General features: G+C 43.6%; 2 protein-coding genes across 2 annotated transcripts; both read left to right on the top strand.

Moving 5' to 3' along the window:
- The first annotated feature begins 561 nt into the window (after nt 1–561).
- pigv (phosphatidylinositol glycan anchor biosynthesis, class V) lies at nt 562–3,284 on the top strand. The gene is made up of 3 exons (XM_084026512.1): nt 562–901; nt 1,163–2,329; nt 2,436–3,284. The coding sequence occupies exons 1-3, from the start codon at nt 833–835 to the stop codon at nt 2,721–2,723; spliced, it is 1,524 nt and encodes a 507-aa protein (XP_083882638.1). The 5' UTR covers nt 562–832; the 3' UTR covers nt 2,724–3,284.
- Nucleotides 3,285–4,502: 1,218 nt separating this feature from the next.
- zdhhc18a (zDHHC palmitoyltransferase 18a) lies at nt 4,503–11,326 on the top strand. Its single transcript, XM_084027337.1, has 9 exons — nt 4,503–5,144; nt 5,288–5,448; nt 5,698–5,847; nt 6,153–6,290; nt 6,415–6,466; nt 7,218–7,320; nt 7,414–7,526; nt 7,699–7,804; nt 9,500–11,326. Exons 1-9 carry the CDS (start codon nt 4,912–4,914, stop codon nt 9,839–9,841), a joined length of 1,398 nt encoding a protein of 465 aa, XP_083883463.1. The 5' UTR covers nt 4,503–4,911; the 3' UTR covers nt 9,842–11,326.
- The last annotated feature ends 638 nt before the right edge of the window (nt 11,327–11,964 follow it).

The raw sequence follows: 11,964 nt of genomic DNA, 5'->3' as shown, positions 1-11,964 counted from the left end.
ACACTGTTATGCTCCCATAAAGCTTCATCCTGGGCCAAACAATCAACAGGTAAGGAACCACTTCATGTTGATTTTAACCTCAGTACTTAAAAGGCTTGTGTAAAAAATATTAACCTAAAATGCAAGCCAATCAAACTTAAAAGAGGCTAAAATGATACGCGTTGAATGGAGGATAACATACGTGCGCCACTTGGAAAAAAACAGTCATAAGCGAGTTTGGAGCGCCGCCTGTTGGAGAGCGAACAAAATCCACCCGTCACGTGACCAAAAGATTTGATTTGCGACAAGACGTTACAACGCGTCGTATAAAATCTGATTTACGGTTGAAAAACGTAAGTCAATGAACGCGAAACTTTCGTTTGATAATGTTTTGCTTTGGTCATCCGTAAAATAAGAAAACAGAACAAACAAAAGAACAATTAAGTGTTCGTGTAGCAGAAACTACACAAGGGATCTCCTCGTTGCCTCACGAGCTTTTATTTTGAAATTATGTCGGTGACACCGGAAGTGAAATGTCCCATTCGAAACGAAGCAGAGTTGCTGCAGGATGATGATGATGATGATGATGATGATGATGTGAGGACAAAGATTGCACCTGAGCGAAAACAAACGCTGAATGACGACGACTAGCTGTCTAAAAAACGATGTTTGCCTCCTAAATTAGTCAAACCGATGAAAACGCGACACTTTACGAATCTCGGCGGCCTAAAAGTTTTTTCCAGCTAGCTATGTTTTATATGAACTATGACGAATCCAGCGTTGACTGTCTCGAAGCGGCGACAGTGCCCAGGCCCGTCATAACCGGCTTGTTCACATTTGATCCTTCACGCCAATGACTATGGACGTCAGAGCAGTTCTGGAGTTCGCCACGGTGACCAGGGGTCTGTCACTGTTTCTGCAGGTAGGCTTTTAGCCCAGTTGGATGTTGTGACATCGGGCAATATGCTAATCGACTTCGTAGCTGTGGTTTGTTTTAACGTTCAATACCCGGATGTTGAAGTCACCATGGCAATTTCACGTTTCTGTGTGGTGGTTTATGCATAGTGTTCAGGGAAATACATACTGGGTCACACAGTTCATTATGTGCTTTGTTTTTCTGTGAAGCAAACCTGTATGATGGCAGGATTAATTATATTAAATATTGTTAAATAATTCTCCTCAGGCTATCTTCAATGCAGTCATCCCTGACCATGATGCTGATGCGTTCAGGCCACCACGGACAGAGGAGCCCCTGTACTTGGACTCTGCAGTGGACTGGTTGTTGAGTGGCCTCTCTCACTGGGATGCAGAGCATTTCCTCTTCATCGCCGAGAGGGGATACCTTTATGAGCACAACTTTGCTTTTTTCCCCCTCTACCCCATCGTCCTCCGAGGACTGGCAGAGACGTTGCTGTGGCCCCTGAGCGGCTGGCTGAGTGTGCGGGGGCGTTTGCTGGTGGCTGTGGCTCTGGGGAACACTGCCCTCTTCCTGTTGAGTGCTGTCGCCTTGTATGCGCTCAGTAGAATAGTTCTTCAGGACAGACGTCTTGCTCTGCTCTCCAGTCTGCTCTACTGCATCACGCCTGCCAATGTTTTCATGACCGCCGGATACTCGGAGAGCCTGTTTGCTGCGTTGACATTTGGTGGGCTGTTCCTCCTGGAGAAAGGATTCATCCTCCGAGCCTGCCTGGCCCTCAGTATAGCCACTGCAGCACGATCTAACGGACTTGTTAACATAGGATTTCTACTGTATCTTCCATCGCTGCACGCTATTTGCCAGATTCGTGTGTATCGAACAACAATAAAAGGCCACTGTAAAGTCTTCCACTATATTTGGGCAATCATCCGTCTCCTGCTCACCTCCCTCTTGGGAACTGCAATAATTGCCCTTCCCTTTTGTGCTTTCCAGTACTACGGGTATCGGACGTTTTGCACACCCTCTGTCTCGTTGGAAAGGATCCCCCCTGCTCTTCTGTCGCTGGCTGAACTAAAGGGCTACCGGGTTCCAGATGAAAATGGTCCTCCACCCCTCTGGTGCATGAGACCTCTCCCCCTGCTCTATTCTCATATCCAGGATGTTTATTGGGATATGGGCTTCCTCCGCTACTTTGAGCTGAAGCAGATACCAAACTTCATTCTGGCTCTACCTATGGCCACTCTTGGCATAATGGCAGCTTATGCATATTTTCAAGCCAATCCAGAACTGTGTCTGAGACTCGGACTTTGGGAGGCAGGTGCAAATAAAGGACTTGAAAAACCCCCGCCGGGATTGTTCAACCCCAGAGTGTTTGTTTATGTTGTTCATTCAACGGTACTTCTGGTGTTTGGGACGTTGTGCATGCACGTGCAGGTAAGTAAATTATAGAACCACCTTCTTGTGGAACATTTTGTCAGTCTGTGTCTGAGGACCAACAGTTGATTTCCACTCATTACCCATTTTCAATTCATATTTCTAGGTTCTAACCAGATTCATGGCCTCGTCGTCTCCGGTGCCCTTCTGGATAAGTGCTCACCTGCTCCTCCTTAATGAACCACTTCTTCATCGAAGGAAAACATCAAATCCCAATGTACAGCTACAAACGCACTCAAGGAACGGATGCAGCCATACACCCCAAAACCCCATTATTGCATTGCTGCCACACATTAAAACCTGTTCTCCTACCACGCAGAGCATCTTGGGATACTTCCTTTCTTACTGGCTGCTGGGCCTGGTGCTGCATTGTAACTTCTTGCCATGGACATGATTTAATGTTACTCTGAGTTTGAAATGCAATATGGCTATGTAGGACTGGGCTGGTGTTTTTTCATGCATCATCAATAGTACATTTTTTAATTCTAGTAATTGTTAAATGGTTCATTGTTATAGCATTACAAAAAACAAGAGCTATACATGAACGCAACATTTTGTCAATGTCACATTAATTTAAAAACATGAAACCACTCATTTCTATTTGAGTACATAAAGCCAATGCAAAGAACAGGAAAATAACTTGTCTTACCCAGTCCCACATAGAACTTATTGACCCAGTTATTTATTTTTCTGCTGATTTTTACATGCAATAGACAGTAAATTAGATGAGAACATCTCAGTTAAATGTGAACTCAACTGTACAATATCCCTGAAACTTGTGGAGTTGTAAATATTGGAAAAGCTATGGTTGTACTTGGGAAAAATAAATATTTTTTTCTTGCTAAGGTCTTGCAGTAGCATACTATTAAATTCAATTTTTATTGTATATTGCGCTGCATGTTGGGAAGTTATTCCAATGTATAGTTTTGGAATTCTTGGATGTGTATGGGGAAAACAGGTTTTATTGTTGTAAAAGGATCCTCAGTTTAGTTTTGTATCCATGTAAAGGTAATCCCTTTCCTTGAGGCATTAAAAACTGCTGTTTGGTGTTTTGCTGTGAAGAGAAATTGGCTGCCAAAGACACACTTGCAAGTTTACCCTTGAATTTTAAGATTAAACTAAATGTGATGAATCCAAACAACATATTTGTATTATGTAAACAGTTTTGTTTGTCTTCCTTCATGATGTATTTTACTGCACAGACATGTCATGTCTTGTTTACCCCTGATGTTTGCAGACATCTCTGTAAAACCAGCAGAGGCTGCTGTTACCATTGAAACAATTTAGTGCACCATCAACTCCACCTAAAACCCAAAATAATAACGGGAAAAGAAACCGGTTGCTCCGTGTATTAACTGTAGATCAAAAACCTGCCCTTTCCCACTCATGAGTTCCAAAAGTGGCTTGAACCCCAGAGGAGCAGAAGAAGGTTGGAAACACGCTGAATAATGTCACAGCTGATATACAGAACACTGGCCTCGGAGTCAGACAGTGAGACTAGCATCAAAGGCCACCTCACCATGGTAACAAGGGCATTGTAGTTAATGCTCTGGAGAATCAGTCCCTGCAGAGACATGTGGTATAAGTTCAGACTGTATATCTCACTTTGCAGAGCTATTAACCAAAGATGACAAGTTGTATGAAAGAGCTGCTTAGATAACAGTGGAATGAGTTTATAGAGGCCTCTGCCTACAAAAATACAACATATGCACACCTGACAAGCAAGTCTGTAAACTAAACTAGAAAACAACAGCAACCATTAATAACCAATCTGATTTAAAAAAAAACTTTAAAAAAAACTGATTAAGTTGAATTTGACATGACACTAAACTATGACAAAACCAACCTTTACATGAGTGCATCTGTGTGTATGTATCACTTCTTCTCTGAAACGACGAGGATGATTGATGAATATAAAAAATGGCCACAGATTAACCGGGAGTCTATACAATACATGGAATAATGTAGAAACAATAGTAACCTTATGGATTGTTTTGCATCCGATGTATTGCTTTCTATATGGACGTCTATTAATCCAGGTGGGGAAACACCGATCCGCAGATCATCACCGTTCACGTGTTGGCGCCAAAGGTGTCTGTTAGCAGCGGCGAGTCCTGCGTGCATACGTCATGATCCTGCTCGTGACGTACATTGACGGCCAAAAAAAGGAAACGTGAACTACCGCTTGGAGCCTGAGCTGAAAGCCGTTTGTTGGTGTGGAGGATTTTTTTTAGTTTTGATAAACGCGATTTAATACAACCGAATGAGTCATCTTATTTATATCTCATTTTAATTTAACTACCAAAGATGGGAGTTAACCTCGAGTCGACTCGGCAACGGATTCAGCTCGTAAAACCCCTACGGAGAAGAATGCCGTTGCTGCTTCGCTAGCTAGCAAGCGTTAGCTTCCCGGATGGGCAGCTGGACGCTAACCGAGCAGGCAGAAACACATCAACGCGGAATGACTGAGTCTTGAGAGTGCAGTCTCCCGACAACGCGGCGAGAGAGGAGGGTTTTTTTTTTCGTGAGTGCCTTTAGCTACCTCCGAACTGTGTCGTTACCGTTTACGTGAACTTTACGCGATGAAGAACTGCGAGTACCAGCAGATAGACCCGCGGGCGCTCTCGGTGTCGCCGGCGTCCACGCAGAACCGCGCCGAGACGAAGGCGCAGCGGTCGCGGAGGAAATGGGAAGTGTTCCCCGGGAAGAACCGGTTTTACTGCGACGGCCGGATCATCCTGGCCAGACAGAGCGGCGTGCTGCCTCTGACCCTTGGCCTTATTGTTGTCACGTGTGGCCTTTTCTTCGCATTCGAGTGAGTAACTAGTTTCCTTGTGTGAGGGATGCCGCATCAAATGTATTTTCTAATTACCACGTGGGAATATATATAACAATACACGTGTATACATCCAGTGTGGTTTTGACTGAATCAAACTCGTCTTTTTCTCTTTTTTACAGTTGCCCGTTCCTGGTGGACCACCTGACCGTCTCCATACCTGTGATTGGTGGGGTGCTTTTTGTGTTTGTGGTCGTCTCCCTGCTGAGAACCAGCTTTACAGACCCAGGCATCCTACCCAGGGCCACCCGGGACGAGGCAGCAGACATAGAGAAGCAGATAGGTGAGGCCCGTCTATGAGTCGCACACTCACAGTGGGACAGATGGGGGTAAAAGAGCTTTGCCATATGCGATGGGATCTCTGAGGGACGTGTTTGTTATTGAACTGCCGAGCAGGACATAATCAGCTTACTCCGTATCATGGCTGAAGAGCACAAATGTCAGACATAGCTTTATTGGTGTTTAATTGCCTTGTGGGGCGAAGCTCATATGTGCATTTCTCAGCGAGTCTCTCCTTGTACTCTATTTTAAGACACCTCCGGGTCCTCTACGTATCGGCCCCCTCCGCGAACAAAGGAGATCCTCATCAACCAGCAGGTGGTCAAGCTCAAATACTGCTTCACTTGTAAAATGTTCCGCCCTCCTCGGACCTCCCACTGCAGCCTGTGTGACAACTGTGTGGGTAAGGATGTGATGCAAACTGCATTAATTAACCACAACAGCTTCATATCATTGTCAAGAGTAGCATACCATACCGCTTGGCTGGCAGTCATTAGTGTGCTTCATGCGACACACCTTCCTTAATTAATCCACTGATCTGTGTTTTTAATGTAACAAACAATCTTACCTTAGACGTAGACTTCAAATGAATTAACTGCCTGCAATAGTGTTAAGAAAAAAAAGGGTAATTGAAAATACATGTTAGATTTTAAGCCTAGTACTAATAGACTTCACAACTACTATAAACGTGCCTCTGTTTCCCCTCAGAGCGATTTGATCACCACTGTCCGTGGGTGGGGAACTGCGTTGGCAAACGCAATTACCGCTTTTTCTACAGCTTCATCATCTCTCTGTCTTTCCTGACATCTTTCATATTTGGCTGCGTGATCACACACATTACCCTGCGTAAGTATTCTCAGGACATATTCAGAAAGAAATTCGCCCAGCGGTTGTACAATGTTCCTGTCATGACGTTAAGGACCACTTTAAGATGACTTTGTCTCCGATTTGTTCTGTTTTCTCACTCCAGGTTCTCAAGAAGTTAAAAGCCTTATTCAAGCCATTCAAGAGAGCCCGGCCAGATATCCTTTCAACATTCCACATGTTCACATAATCAATCTATGTATGGGATTGATGAGATCTTTTTCAAACCTGCAACTCTTTTGTGCCAAGAAATAACACAAGTCACACTGTTGACGAGACATGCTGCTCCTCAGCCTAACCCACACCTAATAGGATCAGAGCGTTAGCACCCAGCAAAGTAGTGCTTTTAGGCGGATAGCTTTCCAGTACAACGTTTGCTGCCTCATGTTCTCGTGAGATGATGTCAGTGGCCAGACAAATATAGAGTGCGTGTGTGAGTGGTTTGATTTGTTATTCACAGACGGGGTGTTGGCTAATTTCCTCATGGTGACACGGGGTGCACATTACGCCATCTTCTTGGAATCTCTGTGTGTGTCTTTCTGAATGAGGAAGCAACGCACAGACTTTTTTTTTTTTAATCAATTATCCCAAAGAGCAGATGATCTGATTAGATTATTTTGCCTGTAGGTCTTCTGTAACCATTATGCTTCAAAGACCTTAATTGCATTTAAATGTACAAATCACATATAATTTGCAACATGCCCACTGTGATTTGAATACATACAGCTGAAGCCCCTCTGCTAGATGTTGTGCTTGGGCTGCAACAGTTAGTTACCGTTACACGTTTGCAGACTACTTAGACATGGATTCAGCCTTGCCATAGATTTGAATCATCAGCTTTAATTGCCATCTGTCTTAAATATGTTTTGGTCATGATGACATTATATTCCTTGACTCTTCCTTGTGCACTGTGGTGGAGTTGGTGATTTGTTTCTTCTCCATCTGGTCTGTTCTGGGCCTCTCAGGCTTCCATACATACTTAGTAGCCTCCAACCTCACAACAAATGAAGATGTAAGAACTCGCTTCCCTTTATAATACAGTTCAGTTCACGATGATTAATATAGACTTCATCTTCTAACGGGCAGCTTTATTAATTGTTTGCAGATAAAGGGCTCCTGGTCAAGTAAAAGGTGTGCAGAGGAGTCTGGGAACCCGTACAGTTACAACAGCATCATGACTAACTGCTGCGTGACATTATGTGGCCCCATGCCGCCGAGGTGAGGAAAGATGTCCTCATCCCATTAGTTGGGACTTTGGACCCCACACACAATTTTTTCAGAATTGATAAAAATGCTTCATGGACACTTCCTTGATGTTTGCATCAGTTACAATACATGCACAGTGTATATGAACGTGCATCCCAACATAACCTTTTGTTCTGTGTTCTAGTCTGATTGACAGAAGAGGTTTCCTGCGTCTCGATGAGGCGATCCCTGCTGCTTCGGCCCCGGAGATCGAGCTGCCTCCCTTCGTGGCCAAGAGTGACGAGAACATGGTAGGATGAACCAGCTTGTGGTCCCTCCCCAAGTCCTCACCTTCCCATAGATCCCACGTTGTTAGTCTGACCCCCCCCCGTGTGCTTTTTCAACTGTGTCCACTCCTTCATCCATCCAGAGTTGCGTACATGCAGTACTTTGTATCTGTGCCCAGTGGTATAGAAGTTGTGCATTACGTACGTATTGTTTATGAAAACAGAAAGCAGCACAACATTATGCAGCTTATGATGGCGTGCAACTGGCACGCATTGTAAAGCCAAATATCCACTTTAGAAATGATTCCGGGAGCATATCACTACTGCCGAAGAGGCGATTTCTCCCCATGCAACATGCTGACGCAACACTGCTGTGTCACCTGTTTTGAGCCTTAGAACAAAATGTCTGGGAAGCCAACTGTAACGCCGCTTGGCATCATTGAGCAGTTAAAAATGCAGAAAGTGTTTCGAGGAGTTTCTACAGCCAGAAATTTAACCATTAGTCAAAGGATATTGTTGAGTTGCTGAGTCACCCTGTCAGACTGCTGCGGATATATCGAGGTCAGTTGGTGCTGTGGGACGGTGAACGGGTTCATTGTTGCACCCTTTCTCAGTATCTCCCTCCGTGTTATTGTACTACAGGTTCGGCTTGTATGTTGTGGTGAAGGTGTATGACCACACAGGACTTAATTATTGCTTATTAGGAGAACATGCAAATGGTTTTAGGACATATTTTGTATTTGATCTATCGGCACTTTATCACAGCTCATTTGTCACATCTTGAACCTTATTAGCATTACTTTCTTCAATACGTTTTTACTTGTGCTACGTGCATATTTTATTTACCTAAAAATGTCTTTTATGTGTTTGAATAAACATTATTTTTGTATTTTGAGATTTTGGTCTCCATTTTCTTTCCCAAGTCTTCGTGCGCCTGCAGATTGTAAGATTTTTTTCTTTTTAGAAAAGTATTTTCTGAGGTTCTTTTTATTTTAGTGGGTTTAAATGATTAAATGATTATGAACGTTTGTTTCATATGCATGTAACTTTTACTGCTAGATGAAAGAACTGACACCCAAGTGTTGTGCTGTATCCGTTCCACCCTGCTAGGAGGAGAACTGTCAGGATTTTGCTTTGTCCTGCACAGCCTGAATCTGCTGCATGTAGACGGTTGATGGTAAGAGTAGGGTTGAACGTTGAATCAATCACATCATCTCTTCACTTGCCACTCACTGTCTTTTTTTCACAACTGTGTTTGTGTTTTTCAGTTTGAAATCGCTCACCAGTTATTTATTTTCTTCGAAATTCCATTAATGCGGTTGGGGCTGATCTTGTGATTGGTGTGCAGTGGTGGTGTGAATGGGCGCACAGCCTCACTTGTCAATGTGCATGCTTCACTGCGTTCGTTCTCGCCTCATTAACGTTTGCTCGATCTCTGGGTGTGGGACGGAGCTCATGTTTGAAGGCTTATGAAGCCAGAGCCAGAAGAAACGGAGCGCAGCTTCTTCACATCCGTTTCAGTCTTTTGCCTGCATTGTCGTGACTAACATCTTCTCCATTTGATTCACTGAGATGCTTTCAAACTAATCGTTTTAATGACACTGCAGAAAGTGTGCTGTTTTTACTGCTGTGTCATTGCGGCTCACCCTTTAACAACACAAGGTGTTGATGTGGCCCTTTTTCCCTCCTTCTTGACTTCTCTTTGTCTTTTCCACACAGTGCACTCAGAGCACCAAGGATGTGCTGGAGAGGATGATGCACTCCTTAGACCTTCATGGCCCGTGCCCCCCTGGAACCCCAAAGACCACCCCTCTGGGCCCGGACGTTTCCGGCATGGCGACGCCTTCCACGGAGTCTTCACCCTCTGCTGGCTGCTCAGGACAGCAGGCCCGCCAGCCTATGGCCGCTCCCTGCCCCCCGTTCAGTAGAAGCAACCAGAGGAGAGACTCGCTGCACTCCAGCAACCCGGCCTTCCGCCTGGCTTCTCCCTCCCCGTCGCTGAGCCGCACTACATTGATTCTGGGCGACACAACTGACATTGGCTTCAGCCCGCTACACTGAGTGCAACCAGTAACCAAAAGTGAACACTAAGCATCGTAGTGCACTCGACGCTGCTTTGTATCACTGGCAATGTTTAGAAACCTTTTCATAGTGGTGAGCACACTGTGTGGTATATTACGGTGTCATTGTGATGAGTATATCCAGCATTACCTGCAGGGCTTTTATGTTCTTTGAGTTTTATCAACAAAGTCATACTATACCCGGCCTTCAGGAGGTAAATCTTAGTAATACGTGGAAGCACAATATAAAGATATTTTTTTAACTCCTTTTTATGAGGACACCCAGAACATGCCTCCACACCTTCCGCAGAACCTCAAGCCATACGTCACAACAGCAGCGTTTTCAGTTCTTGCTAATATATTATGCAAACCTTCAAATCTGGGAATTCTTACCGCGCAAGTATACAGGATAGTGAGCCGTTTCAGGATTATCCATTCAAAAGTTGGCCTTACGTCATGTTCCTTCTTTTCCTGGCATCTATCCACATCATCCCAGTGTCGTTGGGTGGATTGACTCCGACAGTATTCAGATGAATGAGCGATCTGTTTGAATAGGGACGTTTTTATTTCATTTTTAAAGTTTTCGCATTTCAAGGTCTTTGCTGTATTTTGTAATCAGTTTTGTATATATTGTGTATCGGATGCACTAAGGCTTAAAGCTCATTTTGTGAGTGGTATCATTTTAGAAGGCTATAATTGAGAGGAGGACACTTAAAACAGGGAAACTGGTGAACTTTTTCATGTTTGGACGGGATATTATGGAGACGATGGTTCCAACACATGTTGTGATGCTGTTACTTTTATCTAATTTGTCCAAACCAAGCATTTCATTTACCATCATTATCAAATTAGCTGCTGTCCACCAGGGCCTGGCTTGCAGTATTCATATCTAGCACTGTTTCCTGTTAATGTGATCTGCTGGGATGCGTTCAGGGAGCGTCTGTTTTTTCTTTGCTTCAGGGCACATGCCCATGTTCTCTGCGTACATCGGTGCAGTCTCAATGTATAAACGTTTAATGCAGAGTGATAGTTTAGGAGTTATGACGAGGTGTCTTTACATGCTCATTTTCATGGCTGTGACCTTTTCGTCATCTTATCGTATGAAACTTACACCGCTACTTGTGACGGAGTCAATAACAGTAAATAGCAGGAGTTAGTTTGTGCCACTAGAGGGCAGCTTGACACTGCAGATTGCAGCCCAGTTGGTGGGCAGTTTAGTAACATGACCATTAGAATCAAAGCCTTTGGATGTTGCATTTATTTTTTTGACATTGAGCGTTGGAGCTGTTTATAGGTTGTGAGTTTGTGATGAACTACATTGCCAGTCAGAGGGTCGTTCATTTATCAGTCTGCGTCAAGACCCATAGGATGTGTAGACATTTGCAAGCAGTGCTTGTATGAACAAACTTGTTTGTTTGTATTTTCTAGAATGTAACAGTGGAGCTGTAACATTTTTTTTTTGTCAATAAAAATGATCACATTTGTTGATTTGGGCTTTTATTTTAAAAGAAAATATAAAGACGACCATGCAACGACTTCCAAATTGCACAGCTAAAGACCTGGAGGAGAGGTTAGCTATGTATGCCTGAATTTGTCCATGAAAAGAGTTACAATTAGCTGATAAAACTGTCAGTTCATGTACAATATAATATTCACCAAAAGGCAAAAAAATATTAATAGGAGTCTAAAAAAGATCTGCCCTCCCACCAAATAAGATAAGAAGCTGGTTTTCCTGTAACTATTGAAATTGAAAACTGCTGAAAAATAGCCTGAAGGTCAGCGATAACATGGCTGCAGCGCGTAGCAGCTGAGGTTGGAGTTGCCTGCACTTAGCTGTCACTTCTATGTGCAGAAAACAGTGAGAATGTGGCTTTAAGGTCCTCCGGTATCGTGTCTGCATGAGGCAGCTGATGTCTCTTGTATGTTGATGTTATTCACCATTCAAAGAGGATGCTTTGAATGTACAGTTGCATGTGCTGTTGGACTGTCTTCTAAATGCTTTTTAAACGATATAATACTTAAAGTGTTATGACACAATGCTGATTGTTTTTAGAAGGGGTGACAGAGGATAAACATTGTCAATACAGAAAGAAAAAGAGATAAAGATCTGGTTCATACAGAGGA

This window comes from Eutrigla gurnardus, assembly GCF_963514095.1.
Source record: "Eutrigla gurnardus genome assembly, chromosome: 14".
NCBI classification, from domain to species: Eukaryota; Metazoa; Chordata; class Actinopteri; order Perciformes; family Triglidae; genus Eutrigla; species Eutrigla gurnardus.
This window is presented reverse-complemented; position numbering and strand designations above follow the sequence as displayed.

Coding starts and splice junctions, on each gene's coding strand:
- pigv (XM_084026512.1), top strand. CDS start 833: ATGACTATGGACGTCAGAGCAGTTCTGGAGTTCGCCACGGTGACCAGG. Junction 902..1,162: donor GTCTGTCACTGTTTCTGCAG/GTAGGCTTTTAG, acceptor AATTCTCCTCAG/GCTATCTTCAATGCAGTCAT. Junction 2,330..2,435: donor CGTTGTGCATGCACGTGCAG/GTAAGTAAATTA, acceptor TCATATTTCTAG/GTTCTAACCAGATTCATGGC.
- zdhhc18a (XM_084027337.1), top strand. CDS start 4,912: ATGAAGAACTGCGAGTACCAGCAGATAGACCCGCGGGCGCTCTCGGTG. Junction 5,449..5,697: donor AGACATAGAGAAGCAGATAG/GTGAGGCCCGTC, acceptor CTCTATTTTAAG/ACACCTCCGGGTCCTCTACG. Junction 5,848..6,152: donor CCTGTGTGACAACTGTGTGG/GTAAGGATGTGA, acceptor GTTTCCCCTCAG/AGCGATTTGATCACCACTGT.